Genomic DNA, 22,579 nt, shown 5'->3' with positions numbered 1-22,579 from the left:
CATTCTTGACACAGTGAGATTTGCATGGTTCAGCATGGTTCTGAAATACTGTGAGATTTGTGCTTCTGTATGTGAGTGCCTGAGCATGTGAGATACAAGAAATACTTGGAGAAGGTATTATTTTTGATGCAAATACAAGAAGAAATGCTTGTATTATATCCAAGAACTCAAAGTTCAAGCAACCTCTTAGCCCAGTCTTCAAAAGAGGCCATAGCACCTCAGAAAGACTAATTCACAGAGATTTGTTAGAAACAATGAGCCATTTTTATTGAGAAAAAGGGGTTATCCAAGCTTTAGAATGTTAGGATCATTAACACAATCATAAGAGAGACTCAGAGATTAAGGGAGGAAAGGCTAACATTTGGAAGTGTCAGATGATATCACCATTGAACTTCAGACTTCAAGGACGTCAATCTAAAAATGGGTAGTTGGAGGTCAAAGCCTCTGTCACGCATACAATTTCTTGCAAGTACAAATCATGGGTTACAGATCCTCAAAGCAGTATTATCTTTAGATTCCTCATTTCAGAAGCACACTAGGCTAAGAGGGTGATGTTCTAGCAGCAAGAATAACATCTCCTGTAGCAAACTGGCCAGTAGCTGCTATAGCCAGAGCCATATCCACAGCCATATCTGGTTCCATAACCACAGCCATATCCTCTCCCATATCCACAGCCATATCCACAGCCGTATCCTGAGCCATATCCACAGCCGTATCTACTTCCATATCCACAGCCATAATAGGGGCTGAACCCACAGCTGTAGCTCTTTCCACAGCCATAGCCACAGGAGTTGCCGTAGTAGTTACAACACATGTTGTCAAAGCAAGAGGGTTCAGGTAGACTGCAAGAGGCTGTTTCTGAAGTGTGTGTGTCTTCTCCCCATGGACCTTTATATACTGTCAGTAATTGGCAGAGCATACCATTCATTCCCTGACATAGACAATAAATATGGAAGCAACATTATGAGCCAGTCACGTCACCACTGACAATCACTAAAGTTTGCTTAAAATAGCTCATTATTTGGGCGACTCCTGTTTCATTTTAAGAGCTTCACTTTAATTTGTTCTGCTGACAAACTGTCTTAGTAGAATCGTGTGACCCAAAGCTGATCATTTTCAAAATCTCCTCTCATTTAACAGATACCTTATAAAACAAGCCTGTTGGGGAATGTCAGATGATTTTGCCTCCTTTTTTCTCTCAGTTTTCCAAAATACCTGCTTCTGACCACAGGAAAAGCAATATTCCTGTCTCCTTTCCTAAATCATTGCAACTCCCTGTCCGTTTTCTCCTACCCTTTCTGCATTCCTTACCCCCTGCCTTGTCCGACTCTCCTCAAATCCTAAGAATCTGATCAGTAAACGAAGTCCATTCCCTGGAAGAGTGAAGACTTACAGGCGTGGAGACAGTATGCTGCATGTGTTCCTTCTTGTATTTTCTTCTTCCATGCACCAGGCAATGGAAGGTCCTGTTCACGTGGGGCAGCCCTCTTTTTCTCTTTTTTGTAGCTACCTGAGTCTCACCATTGAGGAGACTTTAACAGTTTAACCAACTTTATTTGCCTGAAGAATCAGAAGTCCTCAGTTAGACCAGAAACTCTTTTTTTTTTTCACATTAAGCCTTATCAGAGTTTTGTGTTATGAGATGTTAGTCCATTCCCCTCCCTCAATCATTCTTGCCTTTTCTATCACTACTGTTCCTTACACATTTAGTTCAAAGGCTAAAGGTAAGTGGGGTCACTCTGATACTTACAGCAAAAGCCCATCTTCAGTTCCTAGTATATTCATGACATCAAGTACCACAAAACTCAATTTTATCCTTATTCATATGTACATTAATCAGAAGTTCTCAACCTTCTACAAAAATGTTCATTGTGACTTTACAATATAATATGTCTCCTTTCTTCTAAATAATCCTCTCTAACACACTTACCTTTTTGACATGTAAAAGAGGGAAATGCGTAACATTTCTTCTGCTGTTAATATTTTTCTTGCCACCAAATTTCTTGGCTTAAAAAAAAATCTATTTGTACATCAAAATTCAGATCTGTAATCAGCTCCTGTGAGATGCCTTTCCTCCGTGTTATTGTCTGAACTGGATCATCCTCTTCTTGGTCCTGGGGCTTCCCTAGTGGCTCAGGAAAGAATCTGCCTGCAATGCAAGAGATGTAGGTTTGATCCCTGGGTCTGGAAGATCCCCTGGAGGAGGAAATGGCAACCCTCTCCAGTGTTCTGGCCTGGGAAATCCCAAGGACAGAAGGGGCCTGGCGGGCTATACAGTTCAAAGTGTTGCAAAGAGTCTGACATGACCTAGCAACTAAGCCACCACCCCCAGCACCTCCTGGCTCTTATGCACAGACGCATGTCAAAGCACTTGTCAAAGTTTATTAAAACTCTGTCTTGCCTCACTACTTGAAATGTAACTTCATACCAAACATTCAACCTTTCATGACCAAACATTCAGTCATGTTGCTTTGTTTGCTGGGGTAGGGGGGCATTTTTTTCTTTCTTTTTTTTTTTTTTTTTTGCTTATCTTGGTTTCTATGTTTTATTTCAATCAACTTTTTCAGAATCTGGCAGACTCCAAAATTTAGATTATTTTTCACTGCAACAACCATGAAATCTGAATTGGAAGGGAGTATAAAGTCAAGATCATTCTTTCCACTGGATATACTTGAATTTGACAACAAAGGAATAAGTGGTGATCGAGTACTTTACTGAATGCCTTTAACAGGGATTCTCACAAGGCTGCCAACTTCAATTTTTGAGAAGTTTCATTATCAGATATTTTTCCTTCTGTTGAGAAATCATTCTACCGATTTTTCTGATATTGGTCACTGATCTAATCTGAACATTCTGCTGTTTCATCCCTAACCATAAACATAAAAAACATATAATCCCATTCCATTTTTCTTATCCTTCAGTTTCTTACCTTTTCAGTCTGCCTTGAAATTCAAAACTATAAATTCTACTTGACAAATTCTCTGGTACAGACAACGTTACTTTACAGTGCCATAGCCAACACATTCTCTGGTCACAGTATCCCTGGATTACTGAAAAACTCTTTTATCTTTATTGCATTATTTCTAATACCTTTCCATTCAGATCTCTTTATACCGGTTTAAAACAGTAAAGACAACTCCTGTTCTGTGCATCCTTGAAAAACCAGCTCTGAGTACAGTCCCTGATAATTTGGACTCAATATTCTTCCATAAAAATGGATGAATCAAATCAAACATATAGTCAAACATTGGAGAGCCACATATACTGTAAATACATTTGATTATATGATTAAATTGTCTAAATGCAAATTTCTTCTTTCTAAAATGAGGCCTACCTATTTTTACATAATTGTTTTCCTTATGTTTCATACTTATTTAGTGTTCTGGTTAGGAATTTTACTCAATAAATTCTATTCCCTTTATCTCCCTTTCCTTTTTATTTTTCCCCTCTTGGCTATATATATTTATTTTTGTGATTATCATTTAATACATGTTATTTGAGTATGCACTTTTTAGACCCCAAACATAAATTTTAATTTTAAATATTTTTTTTTTTTTTTTTTACAGTGACAAGGTGGACCTAGAAATTCTAATGCAGAGTGAGGTAAGTCAGACAGTGAAAGACAAATATATGATATGCTTTCTTTAGATTTCTAAGAAATCTAAACATAATAGTACAAATGAACCTATTTATAAAACAGAAATAGAGTCACAGAAGTAGAAAACAAGCATGGTTACCAAGAGCTGGGGAGGCGAAGGGGGGATAAACTGGGAGGTTGTGAATGACATATTCACACTACTATATAAAAAATAGATAACTAATAAAAATGTACTGTATAGCACAGGGAACTCTACCCAATATTCTGTAATGACCTATATAAGAATAGAATCTAAAAAAGGAATGGATATAGGTATATATATAACTGATTCACTTTGCTGTATTGCAGAAACTAGCACAACATTGTAAATCAACTATACTCCATAAAAATTAAATTTCTGAAATCTCATTTTTCTTATTCCATAGTTTTAAATTCTTGTCTAATAATAGTTTTAAAATATCCATATTTATTTATACTGTAATCCTGATTTAGTCTGAATTTAATGTAACAGCTTTGTAACGTAAAAGAAGTCATTCTATGGTATCCACATACATATACCCTAATTAAAAAAGCTTTTATGATGCGGAAGCAAAACCCCTCGAATATAAATTACCTTCCTATTGACCTTTTTGCACTCTGACTGAGCAATTTTGTATAGTAATTTATTACCCAAAATACAGTGTCAACATTATGTTAACATAATGGACATGGAATCATGCATATTTTCAAGTTCAGAAACTAAAGAATAACTTTATGTTCTATTTTTAAAGCATATGTCTTGAGAACATGTTTATGCAAAAATTTGATATCAATATTTTTGAAACTCGACAGAAGTAAAAACATCAGTCCATAGTAGAAAAATATTTTATTTCAAGGACTATGTCTATTTTGATAATTTGAACTAAGTATCATCTCGCAGTAAGACTTTTTAGTCAAGATCAAAGACTTATTATACAGTAGGTTTTAAATATCCACGTGAAATAGGTTCTAAAGATTCCCATAATTAGGACTATATGTAGACTTTTCTGGTGGCTCAGATGGTAAAGAATCTGCATGCAATACAGAAGATATAAAAGACCTGGGTTTGATTGCTGGGTTGGAAAGTTCCCCTGGAGAATGGAATGGCTATGCACTCCAGAATTCTTGCCTGGAGAATTCCATGGACAGAGGAGCCTGGCAGGCTCTAGTCACAAAGAGTCAAACACGACTGAATAGCTTTCACTTCGCTTCACTTCATAGATTTCCTCCTCAGGGTATATATTTTTCTACCTTCCAATCCCTAGGACTAGGAGATACCACAGACATACAAAAAATCATAAGAGAATACTGTGAAGAGTTATATACTAAAAAATTGGATAACCTGGCAGAAACACAAATTTCTAGAAACACAGAGCATACCAAGACTGAGTTAAGAAGAAGCAAATAATTTGAACACACTGATCACCAAAAGTGAAATCAAAGCAGCAATTCAAAAAATTTCCAGGGGAATTCTACCAAACATATATAAAATAACTTATATTTATCCTTCTCAAACCATTCCAACTAACTGAAGATGAGGGAACATTCCCTAATTTATCCCAATACTAGACCACCATTACCTTGCTACTAAACTAGAGAAAAACACTTCCAAAAAACAAAAAAAAAACCCTCCACAAAATGTTAGCAAACCAAATTATAAAATACAAAGAAGCGTCATTCACTGTGATCAAGTTGGATTTAATCCCGGGTCACAAAGACAATTTAACATATGCATATCAACCACTGTGATACACATATGTTAACAAAAAGAAAGACAAAAAATACATGGTCACTTCAATAAATTCATAAAAATAGTTTCAAAAAAATCAGCATCCATTCAAGTTAAAAACTCTCATCAAAGTGGTTTAGCGGGAAATAGCTGAATATAATAAAGACTGTTTATGACAAATTCACAGCCAACATAATACTCATTGGTGAAAAGGTGAAATCTTTCCTGCTAAATTCAGGAATAAGACAAGGATGCTCATTCTCACCACTTCTATTTAAAGTAGAATTGGATATTCTAGCTGCAGCAACAAGAAGAAATAAAACATATTGGAAAGAAGAGGTAACACTGTCACTACTTGCAGATGATGTACTTTGTACAGAGAACTCGAAAGTCTCCACTGAAAACCTCCTAGAGCTAATAAGTTCATTCAGTCGATTGTATGTTACAGGATGAGTATAGAGAAATCTGTTATGTTTCTATACACTAATTATGAAATATTAGGAAGTGAAATAAAAAGAAATCCTATTAATTGGTTCTACAAATGATACCTAGGAATCAACTTAAGGAAGCGAAAGAAGTATATTCTGAAAACCATAGAACTGTGATAAAGAAAATTGAAGATTACATGCAAAAATGGAAAGATATCCCATTCCCTTGTATTGGAAAAGTTAATATTATTAAAATGGCCATAATACCCAAAGAAAGCTACAGATTTAATGCAATTTCTATCTAGTACCCATAATGTTTTTACAGAACTAGACCAAAAAATCCTAAAATTCACAGAACTAGAATAATCCTTAAATAGTTCTAAAATTTATAGAAAAATAATCTTAAAACTAGAACAATAAAAGACTACTTATTGGCAAAGCACTCTTCAGAAAAAAACGATTATGCTGGGGATATAACTCTCCCAAATGGACTGTATTGTAAATCTACAGTAATCAAAATAGCATGGTATTGGCATAAAAAGGCACATAGAACACACAGATGGCTAACAGGACAAGAAAAGATGCTCAATATTACCAGTTATCAGAAAAATGCAAATTAAAACAATGATGCAATATCAACTCACATCTGTCAGAATACCTATCACCAAAGCAATCAGCAAATATCAGAAGTTTTAGAGGATATGGGAAAAGGAACCACTTGAATGCTCTTGGGCAATGAAAATTATTGGTTCAACCACTATGGGAATCAGTATAGAGTTTCCATAAAAACCTAAAAATAGGACAGCCATATGATCCAGCAATTCTACTCCTGGGTACATATCCAGAAAAAGTGAAAACACTAACTTGAAAAGATACATACACTCCAGTGTTCCTAGCAATAATGTTTATAATATCTCACATATGGAAGCATTCAAACATCTCTCAGCTCATTTAAGAAGATACGGTGTACATAAACACATCATGGAATATTACTCAGACATAAAAATGAGATACTACTATTTGCAACAAAATGGATGGATCTAGAGAATATGCTTACTGAAAGATGCTCAGGCAGAGGAATAAGGCAGATAGAGGAAGACAAATACTGTATTACTTCAGTTATATGAAGACTCTAAAAATTATAAAATGAATGCATATATAAGACAGAAAGAGACCCAAAGATATAGAAAACAATCTTTTGCTTAGGAAAGGAGATAGCAAAGGGGAGGGACCAATTAGTGCCACTGGATTAGCAGATGCAAACTACTGTTTATAAAGCAGATGAGCAATAAAGATATACTATATAACATTGTGAATTATTTATTATATTGTAATAATTTTTAATGGAGTATAATCTTCAAAAATACTGAATCATTATGCTCTATACTCTAAACTAACATGATATTGTAAATCAAATATAGTTGAATAAAATAAAAACTTAAAAATTTGGAACCTGCCTGATTCTGAAAATGGTGATATGAAAGTAAAGTCTATACAAGTAAGATATGCAAAGAAAAGTCCACAAACAAAAACATTTTGACCACATCTTTGATGATGGAAAGGTCCGGTGTTCCTTTAGATGAGAAAACAGGATATGTTTGGATTTAGGCATCTACAGATAGAGAATCATTTATAAATATGTAGCTATAAAACAAGATTTCTATTCTTAACACTATTGACAGTTTGGACAAGATTTTTTCCTGTTGGGGGCTTCTGTGTGAATGCAGAATCAACATCTTTGGCTTCTATAAATGAATCTGAAATGATTCAAGAAAAGGGGTAGGTATACTCTATTCTTATGGCCAGAGGCAAATGATGTAAGGAAAAAGAGAGAGAAAAGGGGCAAAATTTTTCTACATTGCTTCTCACATTTTTAATATAAGATATATATTAAATGATAGGAAATTTTGGAAATGGGTATCTGTTTAGAGGCACATGATTCTACTGAAAAAATTCTCTGGCAGAGCAAATTAAAATGATGCTCTTTAAATATCTCCAAAATAACTAGCTACTTTAGGCAAATTATCAGTTGTCAAAAGTGACCAGCACGTGGTGGTCGCTTCCATATTTGTTGTCTATGTCAGGGAATGAGTGGTATGCTCTGCCACTTACTGACAGTATACAAAGGTCCATGGGAAGGAGAAGACACACACACTTCAGAAACATTGCCTTGCAGTCCACCTGAACCCTCTTGCCTTGACAACATGTGTTCTAACTACTACAGCAACTCCTGTGGCTATGGCTGTGGAAACAGCTATACCTGTGGGTTCAGCCCCTATTATGGCTGTGGTTATAGAACCAGATATGGCTGTGGATATGGGACTTGCTGTGGATATGGTTCAGGATATGGCTGTGGATTTAGCCCCTATTATGGCTATGGATACAGCTCCCGTTATGGTTGAGGTTGTGGAACCAGATATGGCTGTGGATACGGCTCCTGCTGTGGCTGTGGATACGGCTCTGGCTACGACACTTACGGGCCAGTCTGCTACAGGAGATGTTATTCTTCTTGCTGCTAGAACGTCACCACCCAAAACACCATTTATGTCTGAAACCACACATCTAAGATAATGCTGATTCAAGGATTGAAAAGTCAAGATTTCTATATGTAGGAAATTCCATGCAAGACAGAGCTTTGACCTTCGACTACCTATTTTTAAGATTGGCATCTTTGAGGCCTGAAGCTCCATGGTGGTATCATCTGTCTTTTTTCCAAATGTTAACCTTTACTCCCTTAATCTCTGATTCTCTGTAGTAATGATCCGAATACCCTACTGTCGGGGAAGTCTCTTGTTATCAATAAAAATGGTTCATTGTTTCTATCAAATCTCTGTATATTTGCTTGTGCATAATTTTTGTTTTGAGGTGTTATGGCCTCTGTTGAAAACTGAGCAATTGTGAAGCTGAACTTTGAAGTCCTTCTTGATATAAGCGTTTCTATTTATACCTGCATCAGAAATAATGTCTTTCCCAACTATTTCTTGTTTTTCATATACTTAGGCACTCACATATATAAGCACAAATCTCAATAATTCAGGACTGTGCTTTGCAAATCTCTGTGTCTGGGATGGAGCTGGAGGTGAAAGAGGAGGAATGATATTTTATTCAGAAAGTTAATGCAAATTCCAAAATAAACAAGAGGTGGCCTGAGTACTTAAAGGAAAAATGGAAAGCAAGGGGAATTTTCCAGCATATATGAGAAATAAGAAGCAGAGATAGGTGTCAAGTACATGAGACTAAAGAATGCATGTAAAAGTCAAATATTCTATCATATCTTCTTCTTTTGATGGAAATGCAAATGTATTTCTTTGTATACATTGATGTTGAAATTGTTTGCTATCACTTAGTTGATAAACAGTTTTGAGTAGTTTTGAAAGGGTCTCATCTTAGACACTGAAGACAAAGTAGAAAAATTAAAGAAAAATGTCCTGCTCTCACGGTGTTTACATTCTAGTAGGTGAAGAATAAGAAAATAAAAAATAATTAAGATAATTTCAAACTGACAGTTGGGATGTGGGAATAAAACAGTTTAGTGGGAAAGAGAGTGAGGATTGAAGTATTAAAGAGATATTTCGGGGAGGTATTTTCACCTTGTGATATCTCATGCCAATTGCAAAGAAAGATTCAAAAGGACAGTAGCAAATGTAAAGGGGGAAAAGAAGTCCATGAGCTTTTGGAAGAATATGATTTAGTGAGCATGTATGAGATAGCTTACATATCCAGTAAAGAGTCTTCACAAACTAACTCTTAACATACCTTCAAAATCTGAAATGTTGTGACTCCCTTAGTTAAAGAGGGCTTCCTTGGTCGCTCAGACAGTAAAGAATCTGCCTGCAGCACAGACCTGGGGTCAGTCCTTGGGTTGGGAAGATCCCCTGAAGAAGGCAATGACTATCTAACCCAATATTCCTGCCTGAAGTATTCCATGGATAGAAGAGCCTGGCGGGCTACAGTCCATGGGGTTGCAAAGAGTTGGACACATCTGGACAACTAACACTTCCGTACTTTCACTAGTTAAAGAACACTTGAGACATTCAGCTCAGTGAAATGACAAAATGGTGATAATCAATCCAAATATTTATAAGTTTGTAAGTGACACACAAATATTTGAACAGAAATTTGACTTAATCTATCAATTTTTATTAGAGTAATATTAATTGAGCCCAACTTTTGTGCAAGGTATTATAACCAGAGCTGGTTATTCCATGATGCACAGAATAGAGGTGGTTCTGCCATCATCATTAGGTATGGAGAGGCTTGAGTGAAAAGGTTTAGAAATAATGCAATAAAGATGGAAGACTTTTCAGTAACCCAGGGAAATTGTGGCCAGAAATTCTGCTTTGGCAGAAGCATTGAAAAGCAAAGTGTCTACTGTAGAGAATTTGTGAAGCAAATTTATAATTTCAAATTGCAAGGAAGACAGGAAAGGTAAGAAAACTGAAGCGTAATGAGGATTGGAATGAGGATATATTTTCTTTATGCCTACCATTCGTTATTAAACATAGAATTATAAGATTATACGAGTGATCAATAGAAGAAAATAAATGGTTGAATGATTTCTCAGCTGAAAGATTAATGCCTAATACTGAAAATTCTCAGAAAAGAGAAGCTTGATGAAAGTTCCTTCTGAAGGCATTCAATAAAGTACCAGATCACCACTCATCTCACTGTTGTTGAAACTTGAGTGTACAATAGAAGATTTCATGGTTCTTATTGTAAAAAATAACAAGTATTGAAATCTGCTTGATTATGAAAGATAGTGGTACACTTAAGCAAGTGAGATAAGCAAAAATTACACCCCCCAACTTTAATATAGAAAAAGCAAGAGAGTTCCAGAAAAACATCTATATCTGCCTTATTGAATATGCCAAAGCCTTTGACTGCGTGGATTACAATAAACTGTGGAAAAGTCCGAAACAGATGGGAATACCAGACCTCCTTAGCCATCTCCTGAGAAATCTGTATCCAGGTCAAGAAGCAACAGTTAGAACTGGACATGGAACAACAGACTGCTTCTAAATTGGGAAAGGAGTAAGTCAAGGCTGTATACTGTTACCCTGCTTATTTAGTTTCTAGGCAGAGTACACCATGCAAAATGCCAGGCTGGATGAAGCACAAGCTGGAATCCAGATTGCTGGGAGAAATATCAATAACTTCAGATATACAGATGACACCATCCTTATGGCAGAAAGTGAAGAGGAACTGAAGAGTCTCTTGATGAAAGTGAAAGTGGAGAATGAAAACTGCACTTAAAACTCAACATTCAAAAAACTAAGATCATGGCATCTGGTCCTATCACTTCATGGCAAGTAGGTGGGGAAACAATGGAAACAGTGAGAGACTTTATTTTCTTGGGCTCCAAAATCACTGCAGATGGTGACGGCAGCCATGAAATTAAAAGACTTCTTGGAAGAAAATCTATGACCAACCTAGACAACATATTAAAAAGCAAAGATATTACTTTGCAAACAAAGGTCCATCTACTCAAAGCTATGGTTTTTCCAGTAGTCATGTATGGATGTGAGAGTTGGACTATAAAGAAAACTGAATGCCAAAGAATTGATGCTTTTGAACTGTGTTGTTGGAGAAGACTATTGAGAGTCCCTTGGACTGCAAGGAGATCAGACCAATCCATCCTAAAGGAAATCAGTCCTGAATATTCACTGGAAGGACTGATCCTGAAGCTAAAGCTCCAATACTTTGGCTACCTGATACAAAGAACTGCCTCACTGGAAAAGACACTGATGCTGCAAAAGATCAAAGGCAGGAGGAGAATGGGACAACAGAGGATTAGATGGTTGGATGGCATCACCAACTCAATGGACATGAGTTTGAGCAAGCTCTGGGAGTTGGTGATGGACAGGTACCCTGGCTTGCTGCAGTCCCTGAGGTGGCAAAAAGTAGGACATGACTGAGCACTGAACTGACTGAACTGAAACTTAAAAAGCTACACTTTTTTGGCTACATTTTGGCATTAGAAAGTCCAGATGTTTAGTTTAGAGTGAGAAGGAAGAGTAGGTTTGGATTTAGACATCCATAGAGAGAGAACCTTACTTGCAACCACACAGCTATAGTGTAATATTTCTATTCTCAGTACTACTGACATTCTAGATTATTTTTCTTTTGGTTACATGTTATTACATGTTGTTCTGTGCCCTGGAGAATTAGGAGCATCCTTGAGTTCTACAACAAGATGCCAATTGGTATTGGGCAGTAGGTATCTGGGTGAAGAACTCTGGCAAGAAGTTACAATGATTCAAGAAAATGAACAGACATATTTGTTTTCAAGTGATCAGAGGTAGATGTGAAAATAAAACAGAAAAAGTTAAGGCAAATTTTTTAAACATTTCCTCCCAAACCTTTTAAAGTAAAATGTATATTAAATGATAGGAGGTTTTGAAAATGGGTATCTGTTATTGGGCACATGATTCTAGTAAGAAATTCTTTGGCAGAGGAAAATTAAAATGATGCTCTTTAAATGAAATGAGTCTCCAAAATAAGAAGCTATTTTAGGCAAAGCATTATTGGTCAACAGTGACTGGCTCATAATGTTGCTTCCATATTTGCTGCCTGTGTCAGGGAATGAATGGTATGTCCTGCCAATTACTGACAGTATATAAAGGTCCAAGGGAAGGAGAAGACACACACACACTTCAGAAACAGCCTCTTGCAGCTCACCTGAATCCTCTTCCCTTGACAACATGTGTTGTAACTACTACGGCAACTCCTGTGGCTACGGCTGTGGAAAGACCTATAGCTGTGGGTTCAGCCCCTATTATGGCTGTGGATATGGAACCAGATATGGCTGTGGATATGGCTCAGGATACGGCTGTGGATATGGGACAGGATATGGCTGTGGATTTGGCCCCTATTATGGCTGTGGCTACGGAACCAGATATGGCTGTGGATATGGCTCTGGCTATGGCAGCTATTGGCCAGTTTGCTACAGGAGATGTTATTCTTCTTGCTTCTAGAACATCACCATCTAAGCCCTTTTTGCTTCTGAGATGAAGCATCTAAAGATAATGCTGATTCATTTCCACTTGCAAGAAATCACATGCCTCACAGAGGCTTTGACCTGCAAATACCCTCTTTAGATTGGCCTCTTTGAGCCCTGAATCTTCTTGGTAGTATCTCTGACTCTTTTGCAAATGTTAGTCTTTATTCTCTGATTCTCTGTTACGACTGTATTGATGATCCTAACAAAATTACTTGTTCTCAATAAAAATGGTTCATTGTTTCTATCAAATCTCTGCATACTTGCTTGGGAACTAGTCTTTTTCCAGGCATTGTAGGCTCAGTTGAAATTGGGCAAACGTGATGCATGAAGTTTGAGCTCTTCTTTGATATAATGCAAACATTTCTTTCATATCTGTGTCAGAAGTAATGTCTTCTCCACCTGTTTCTTGTATCTTATGTTCTCAGGCACTCACATACCCAAGCACAAATCTCCCAGTATTTCTGAACTGTGCTTTGTAAATCCCACTGTGTCTAGGATGGAACTAAAGGGCAAAGAGGAGGAAGAATGCCACTTTCTTCAGGAAGTTGATGCAAAGTCCAAGGTAGACAAAAGACGGCCTGAGAGCTTAAAAGAATGGAAGAGACACTCTCCAGGTTCATGAGAATTAGCATTAGATACAGGAATTAAGAACACGAGCCTTAGGAACTAAGCAACAGAAAAGTAATAATAGAAATATCGTCATATGTCTGTTTTGATGTAATTGCCTATGTATTTGCATATACTGAGGTTGAGGAAATTGATTTTAATCACTTAACTGACAGTTTTGAATATTTTTGAAAGGGTCTCAAATTAGACAGTGAAGGAGATGTAGGTAAATTAAAGACAAGCTTCTTGCTTTCAGTGTTATATTCCAGCATGTACATATAGAAAAACAAACAGCATAAATAATTCAGATAATTTGAAACTGACAATTGGAGTGGAGGGAATAAAATAGCTAAATGCAAAAGACAGTAAAAGTTGTATTAAAGAGCTAGTTCAGGGAGGTATTTTGAACTTGTGACAAATGAGCTGATGTCAATCGCAAAGAAAGAGCAGTAGCAAGTGTAAATGGGAGAAAATTTATGAAGTTTTGTAACAATATGATTTGTTAGGTAGGCATGAGATAATTCACACATCTAGAAAAGAGTTTTCATAAAGTAACTCTTAACATACCTTCAAAATCTGAAACGTTGTGACTCCCTTAGTTAAAGAGGGCTTCCTTGGTGGCCTAGACAGTAAAGAATCTGCCTGCAGCACAGACCTGGGGTCAATCCTTGGGTTGGGAAGATCACCTGAAGAAGGCAATGACTATCCAACCCAATATTCCTGCCTGAAGTATCCCATGGATAGAGGAGCCTGGCGAGCTACAGTCCATGGGGTTGCAAAGAGTTGGACACATCTAGACAACTAACACTTTCATACTTTTGCTAGTTAAAGAACACTTGAGACATTCAGCTCAGTGAAATGACAAAATGGTGATAACCAATCCAAATATCTATTAGTTTGTAAATGACACACAAATATTTGAACAGAAATTTGATTTAATCTATCAACTTTTTATTAGAGTAATATTAATTGAACCCACCTTATGTGCTAGGTATTATAACCAGAGCTGGTTATTCCATGATGCACAGAATAGAGGCGGTTCTTCAGGCATCATTAGGTATGGAGAGGCTTGAGTGAAAAGGTTTAGAAATAATGCAATAAAGATGGAAGACTTTTCAGTAAACCAGGGGAATTGTGGCCAGAAATTCTGCTTTGGCAGCGGCATTGAAAAGCAAAGTGTCATACTACCTAAAGCAATCTATAGATTCAGTGCAATCCCTATCAAGCTACCAACGGTGTTTTTCACAGAGCTAGAACAAATAGTTTCACAATTTGTATGGAAATACAAAAAACCTTGAATAGCCAAAGCAATCTTGAGAAAGAAGAATGGAACTGGAGGAATCAACCTGCCTGACTTCAGGCTCTACTACAAAGCCACAGTCATCAAGACAGTATGGTACTGGTACAAAGACAGAAATATAGATCAATGGAACAAAATATAAAGCCCAGAGATAAACCCATGCACCCATGGGCACCTTATCTTTGACAAAGGAGGCAAGGATATACAACGGATTAATTACAATCTCTTTAACAAGTGGTGCTGGGAAACTGGCCAACCACTTGTAAAAGAATGAAACTAGAACACTTTCTAACACCATACACAACAATAAACTCAAAATGGATTAAAGATCTAAACATAAGACCAGAAACTATAAAACTCTTAGAGGAGTACATAGACAAAACACTCTCCGACATATATCACAGCAAGATCCTCTATGACCCACCTCCCAGAATATTGGAAATAAAAGCAAAAATAAACAAATGGGATCTAATTAAAATTAAAAGCTTCTGCACAACAAAGGAAGCTATAAAGCAAGGTGAAAAGACAGCCTTGAGAATGGGAGAAAATAGTAGCAAATGAAGCAACTGACAAACAACTAATCTCAAAAATATACAAGCAACTCCTGCAGCTCAATCCCAGAAAAATAAACGACCCAATCAAAAAATGGCCCTAAGAGTTAAATAGACATTTCTCCAAAGAAGACATACAGATGGCTAACAAACACATGAAAAGATGCTCAACATCATTCATTATCAGAGAAATGCAAATCAAAACCACAATGAGGTATCATTTCACACCAGTCAGAATGGCTGTGATCCAAAATCTACAAGCAATAAATGCTGGAGAGGGTGTGGAGAAAAGGGAACCCTCTTACACTGTTGGTGGGAATGCAAACTAGTACAGCCACTATGGAGAACAGTGTGGAGGTTCCTTAAAAAACTGGGAATAGAACTGCCATATGACCCAGCAATCCCACTGCTGGGCATACACACCGAGGAAACCAGAATTGAAAGAGACATGTGTAGCCTGCTGTTCATCACAGCCCTGTTTATAATAGCCAGGACATGGAAGCAACCTAGATGTCCAACAGCAGATCAATGGATAAGAAAGCAGTGGTACATATACACAATGGAGTATTACTCAGCCATTAAAGAGAATACATTTGAATCAGTTCTAATGAGGTGGATGAAACTGGAGCCTATTATACAGAGTGAAGTAAGCCAGAAAGAAAAACACCAATACAGTACTAACACATATATACGGAATTTAGAAAAATGGTAATGACAACCTTGTATGCGAGACAGCAAAAGAGACACAGATGTCTAGAACAGTCTTTTGGACTCTGTGGAAGAGGGAGAGGGGGATGATTTGGAAGAATGGCATTGAAGCATGTATAATATCATATAAGGAACGAATCACCAGTCCAGGTTCAATGCAGGATACAGGAAGCTTGGTGCTGGTGCACTGGGATGACCCAGAGGGATGGTACGGGGAGGGAGGTGGGAAAAGGGTTCAGGATGGAGAACACCCATCCGGTACACCTGTGGCGGATGCATGTTGATGTATGGCAAAACCAATACAATATTGTAAAGTAAAAAAAATAATAATAATAATTTAAAAATAAATAAATAAACATTACATATATCTGAAAACAAAAAGAAAAGAAAAGCGTCTACTGTAGAGAATTTGTGAAGCAAACTTAAAATTTCAAATAGCAAGGAGGACTGGAAAGGTAAGAAAACTGAGGCATAATGATGATTGGAATGAGGATATGTTTTCTTTATGCCTATCATTCGTGATTCAACATAGCAGAGTCATAAGATTATACCAGTGATGAATAGAAGAAAAAAAAAGTTGAATGATTTCTCAGCTGATGGAAAAATGCCTAATATTGAAAAGTCTCAGAAATGAAATCAGAAGCTTGGTGAAAGTTCCTTCTGAAGGCATTCAATAAAGTACTGGATCACCACTCATCTCACTGTTGTTGAAATTTGAGTGTGCAATAGAAGATTTCATGGTTCTTATTGTAAAAAGTAATAAGTATCGGAATCTGCTTGAATATGAAAGATTATGAAAGGTACACCTAAGCAAGTGAGATAAACAAAAATAACTTTAAAATGGAACAATTGACAGTGCTAGTCAGTCAACTGGCACTGTAAAATCTAATGAGATTTTGAATTTATAGATCAAAATGGGGAGAACTGATACATTTGCAATATGCTAATGGGTCTAATCTGTCTAATTGCTACTTAGATCGTCTTCAGTTTTTCTTAATAATTTTCTGTAGTTTTTAGTGTAGAGGTTTGTATATATATTATAAAATATATTCATAGGAATTTGGTGGTTTTTAATGATATTATGAGTAGTAAATACATTAAAACTGTTTACTTTAGTAAGTTCCTATGTTGCAAATAAATGAAAATTCAACTGAAAAAAATAAAATGAAATAGAAAAAGCAAGAGAGTTCCAGAAAAACATCTACTTCTGCTATAATGACTATGCCAAAGCCCTTGACTGTACAGATCACAATAAACTGAGAAAAATGTTTCAAGAGATGGGAATACCAGACCACCTTGCCTGCCTCCTGAAAAACCTGTATGCAGGTCAAGAAGCAGCAGGTAGAACTGGACATGGAACAATGAACTGGTTCCAAATTGAGAAAGCAGTAAGTCAAGGCTGTATACTATCATCCTGCTTATTTATCTTCTAAGCAGAGTACATCATGCAAAATGCCAGGCTGGATGAAGAACAAGCTGGAATCAAGATGGTAACAATAACCCTGTGTATGAGACAGCAAAAGAGACACTGATGTATAGAACAGTCTTATGGACTCTGTTGGAGAGGGAGAGGGTGGGAAGATTTGGGAGAATGGCATTGAAACATGTCTAATAATATGTATGAAACTAGTCACCAGTCCAGGTTCGATGCATGATACTGGATGCTTGGGGCTGGTGCACTGGGACGACCCAGAGGGATGGTATGGGGAGGGAGGAGGGAGGAGGGTTCAGGATGGGGAACACATGTATACCTGTGGCGGATCCATTTCGATATTTGGCAAAACTAATACAATATTGTAGAGTTTAAAAATAAAATTAAAAAAAAAAGGTTAGTGGGAGACATATAAATAATCTCAGATATGCAGATGACACCACCTTTATGGCAGAAAGTGAAGAGGAACCGAAGAGCCTCTTGATGAAAGTGAAAGAGGAGAATGAAATAGCTGGCTTAAAACTCAACATTCAGAAAGCAAAGATCATGCAATCTGGTCCCATCACTTCATGGCAAATAGATGGGGAGACAATGGAAACAGGGAGAGACTTCATTTTCCTGGGCTCCAAAATTACTGCAGATGGTGATTGCAGCCATGAAAGCAAAAGATGCTTGCTCACTGGAAGAAAAGCTGTGACCAACCTAGACAGCATATAAAAAAGCATAGAAAAAGTCTTTGCTGAGAAAAGTTCATCTAGTCAAAGCTATGGTTTTTCCAGTAGTCATGTATGGATGTGAGTGTTGGATTATAAAAAGAACTGAATGCCAAAGGACTGATGCTTTTCAACTGTGTTGTTCAAGAAGACTCTTGAGAGTCCCTTGGACTGCAAGGAGATCCAACCAGTCCATCCTAAAGGAAATCAGTCCTGAATATTCATTGGAAGGACTGATGCTGAAGCTGAAGCTCCAGTACTTTAACTACCTGGTGTGAAGAACTGACTCATTTGTAAAGACCCTGATGCTGGGAAAGATTGAAGGCAGGAGGAGAAGGAGATAACAGAGGATGAGATGGTTGGATGGCCTCACTGACTCAATGGACATGAGTTTGAAAAAGCTCTGGTAGTTGGTGATGGACAGGGAACCCATGAGGTCGCAAAGAATCGGACATGACTGACTGAACTGAACTGTAATGAAACTTTTAAAAGCGACACATTTTTCCCCCTACATGTTTGGCAATAGAAAGTTCAGATGTGTAGCTTCGAGTGAGAAGGAAGAGTAGGTTTGGATTTAGACATCCATAGAGAGAAGAAACTTATTTGTAAACACACAGGTATACTGTAATGTTTCTATTCTCAGTACTACTGACATTCTCGATTATTTTTCTTTTAGTTATTACATGTTGCTCTGTGCCCTGGAGTATTAGTAGCATCCTTGGGTTCTATATACTGTGGACATGGAACAACAGACTGGTTCCAAATAGGAAAAAGGGGTATGCCAAGGCTGTATATTGTCACCCTCTTTATTTAACTTATATGTAGAGTACCTCATGAGAAACGCTGGGCTGGAAGAAGCACAAGCTGGAATCAAGATTGCCGGGAGAAATATCAATAACCACAGATATGCAGATGACACCACCCTTAGGGCAGAAAGTGAAGAGGAACTAAAGAGCTTCTTGATGAAAGTGAAAGTGGAGAGTGAAAAAGTTGCCTTAAAGCTCAATATTCAGAAAACTAAGATCATGGCATTCGGTCTCATCACCTCATGGCAAATAGCAGGGAAACAGTAGAAACGGTGTCAGACTTTATCTTTTTGGGCTCCAAAATCACTGTAGATGGTGATTGCAGCCATGAAATTAGACACTTACTCCTTGGAAGGAAAGTTATGACCACCTACCCAGCATATTAAAAAGGAGACACAGTACTTCGCCAACAAAGATCCATCTAGTCAAGGTTATGGTTTTTCCAGTAGTCATGTATGAATGTGAGAGTTAGACTGTGAAGAAAGCTGAGTGCCGAAGAATTGATGCTTTTGAGCTGTGGTGTTAGAGAAGACTATTGAGAGTCCCTTGGTCTACAAGGAGATCCAACCAGTCCATCCTAAAGGAGATAAGTCCTGGGTGTTCATTGGAAGTACTGATGTTGAAGCTGAAACTCCAATACTTTGGCCACCTGATCAAAGAGCTGACTCATTTGAAAAGAACCTGATTCTGTGGAAAATTGAAAGCAGGAGGAGAAGGGGATGACAGAGGATGAGTTGGTTGGGTGGCATCACTGACTCAGTGGACATGAATTTGGGCAAATTCAGGGAGTTGGTGATGGACAGGGAGGCCTCATGTGCTGCAGTCCTTGGGGTTGCAAAGAGTCGGACACAACTGTGTGACTGAACTGAACTGAACTGATATAGGTATTTATGTATGAATCTCTCCTCTATCCATCCAATGAGCCTAGTTCTCAGTGAATTCATAATTTTATGTAGGAGTAACATAGTAGGATTTAAAGAAGAAATGAAGTAATTGCTTTTGTAGCCATGTGTTATGAAAGTTATAAAAAAGAAAGGTTATTAGTGTTATGAGAGTCAGGAAAGAGTTCTGAGAAGATGGGGCACTAGACATGAGGCTTGAGTAGGAACTGGCCAGTCAGATAAGGGAGTGGGAAACAAGTCTTTCTGTGCATTTATTATCACCAGTCGAGGTGTGTAATCACTAAGCAGACGTAGAGAGACTTTTCTTTTTCTGTTCAGATAATTTAGAGCACAGCGCATACTGCTTCCATAAGCAGGAGAGGGCCTGGCCAGGAGACGCATATGGCAGTGAGCTCACTAGCAGAAGACTATGAAAACTTGGCTCTGACACTCAGTTGCTGTGTGATTTCAAGATAGTGACTTAATCACTCTGAGCTTCAGCTTCTTTCTCCCAATACTTGTTTGTGAAGACCCACTCTATTTATTTTAAGAGGATGTGAAAATGAATTGAGATAATGTGTAAAAAGGCATTTTACAACATGCAATAGAGATGAACTGGTTCAGTTCAGTTCAGTTCAGTCATTCAGTTGTTTCCAACTCTTTACAACCCCATGAACCAGGCCTCTTCCACGCCAGAACTCCCTGTCCATCACCAATTCCTGGAGCTTACGCAAACTCATGCCCATTGAGTTGGTGATGCCATCCAACCATCTCATCTTCTGCCATCCTCTTCTCCTCCTGCCCTCAATTTTCCCAGCATCAAGGTCTTTTCAAATGAGTCAGCACTTCACATCACGTGGCCAAAGTATTGGAGTTTCAGCTTCAGTATCAGTCCTTCCAATGAACATCCAGGACTGATCTCCTTTAGGATGGACTGGTTGGATCTCCTTGCGGTCCAAGGGACTCTCAAGAGTCTTCTCCAACACCACAGTTCAAAAGCATCAATTCTTCTGCACTCAGCTTTCTTCACAGTCCAACTCTCACATCCATACATGACCACTGGAAAAACCATAGCCTTGATGAGACAGACTTTTGTTAGCAAAGTACTGTGTCTCCTTTTTAATATGTTTCTAGGTTGGTCATAACTTTCTTCCAAGATGTAAGCGTCTTATGATTTCATGGCTGCAGTCACCATCTGCAGTGATTTTGGAGCCCCTCCCCCAAAAAAAGTCTGCCACTGTTTCTACTGTTTTTCCATCTGTTTGCCATGAAGCGATGAGACCAGATGCCATGGTCTTAGTTTTCTGAATGTTGAGCCTTAAGCCAACTTTTTCACTTTCCTCTTTCACTTTCATCTAGAGGCTCTTTAGTTCTTCTTCACTTTCTGCCATAAGGGTGGTGTCATCTGTGTATCTGAGGTTACTGATATTTCTCCCGGAAATCTTGATTCCAGCTTGTGCTTCTTCCAGCCCAGTGTTTCTCATGATGTACTTTACATATAAGTTAAATAAGCACGGTACTTATCCTTGATGTACTCCTTTTTTTTGGAACCAGTCTGTTTTTCCATATCCAGTTCTAACTGTTGCTTCCTGACCTGCATGTAGGTTTCTCAAGAGGCAGGTCAGGTGGTCTGGTGTTCCCATCTCTTTCAGAATTTTCCACAGTTTATTGTGACCCACACAGTCAAAGGCTTTGGCATAATCAATAAAGAGTACATGTTTTTCTGGAAATTTCTTGCTTTTTCGATGATCCAGCGGATGTTGGCAATTTGATCTCTGGTTCCTCTGCCTTTTCTAAATCCAGCTTGAACATCTGGAAGTTCACGGTTTGCATATTGCTGAAACCTGGCTTGGAGAATTTTGAGTATTACTTTACGAGCATGTGAGTTGAATGCAGTTGTGCGGTAGTTTGAACATTCTTTGGCATTGCCTTTCTTTAGGATTGCAATGAAAACTGACCTTTTCCAGTCCTGTGGCCACTGCTGAGTTTTCCAAATTTGCTGGCATATTGAGGGAAACACTTTAACAGCATCATCTTTTAGGATTTGAAAGAGTTCAAATGGAATTCCATTACCTCCACTAGCTTTGTTCGTAGCGATGCTTCCTAAGGCCCACTTGACTTCACATTCCAGGATGTCTGGCTCTAGGTGAGTGATCACACCATCCTGATTATCTGGGTCATGAAGATCTTTTTTGTCAGTTCTTCTGTGTATTCGTGCCACCTCTTCTTAATATCTTCTGCTTCTGTTAGGTCCATACCATTTCTGTCTTTTAGTGAGCCCAAGTTGCATGAAATATTCCCTTGGTACAAGTAATTTTCTTGAAGAGATCTCTAGTCTTTCCTGTTCTATTTTTTTCCTCTATTTTTTGCGTTGATCACTGAGGAAGGCTTTCTTATCTCTCCTTGCTATTCTTTGGAACTCTGCATTCAAATGGGTATATCTTTCCTTTTCTCCTTTGCTTTTCGCTTCTCTTCATTTCACAGCTATTCGTAAGGCCTCTTCAGACAGCCATTTTACTTTTTTCACATTTCTGTTTCTTGCAGATGGTCTTGATTCGTTTCTCATGTACAATGTCACTAAGTCCGTTCATAGTTCATCAGGCACTCTGTCCATCAGATCTAGTCCTTTAAATCTATTTCTCACTTTCACTGTATATTTGTAAGGGATTTGATTTAGGTCATACCTGAATGGTTTAGTGGTTTTCCCTACTTTCTTCAATTGAAGTTTGAATTTGGCAATAAGGAGTTCATGATCTGAGCCACAGTCAGGTCCTGGTCTTGTTTTTGCTGAATGTATAGAGCTTCTCCA

General features: G+C 37.7%; 2 protein-coding genes across 2 annotated transcripts; one reads left to right on the top strand and one right to left on the bottom strand.

Annotated features, from left to right (window-relative positions):
* Positions 1 to 245: 245 nt before the first annotated feature.
* LOC113898413 (keratin-associated protein 21-1-like) lies at positions 246 to 845 on the bottom strand. Its single transcript, XM_027551520.1, has one exon. The coding sequence runs from the start codon at positions 812 to 814 to the stop codon at positions 557 to 559; it is 258 nt and encodes an 85-aa protein (XP_027407321.1). The 5' UTR covers positions 815 to 845; the 3' UTR covers positions 246 to 556.
* Positions 846 to 12,474: 11,629 nt separating this feature from the next.
* LOC113898410 (keratin-associated protein 21-1-like) lies at positions 12,475 to 12,747 on the top strand. The gene has a single exon (XM_027551505.1). It carries the CDS (start codon positions 12,475 to 12,477, stop codon positions 12,745 to 12,747), a length of 273 nt encoding a protein of 90 aa, XP_027407306.1.
* The last annotated feature ends 9,832 nt before the right edge of the window (positions 12,748 to 22,579 follow it).

The sequence above is a fragment of the Bos indicus x Bos taurus genome, chromosome 1 (assembly GCF_003369695.1).
Source record: "Bos indicus x Bos taurus breed Angus x Brahman F1 hybrid chromosome 1, Bos_hybrid_MaternalHap_v2.0, whole genome shotgun sequence".
Taxonomy (NCBI): domain Eukaryota; kingdom Metazoa; phylum Chordata; class Mammalia; order Artiodactyla; family Bovidae; genus Bos; species Bos indicus x Bos taurus.
The sequence above is the reverse complement of the archived record's forward strand: the minus strand, read 5'-3'. Positions and strand labels throughout refer to the sequence as shown.

Excerpts from the sequence above, each read along its gene's own strand:
- LOC113898413 (XM_027551520.1), bottom strand. The coding sequence starts at position 814 with ATGTGTTGTAACTACTACGGCAACTCCTGTGGCTATGGCTGTGGAAAG.
- LOC113898410 (XM_027551505.1), top strand. The coding sequence starts at position 12,475 with ATGTGTTGTAACTACTACGGCAACTCCTGTGGCTACGGCTGTGGAAAG.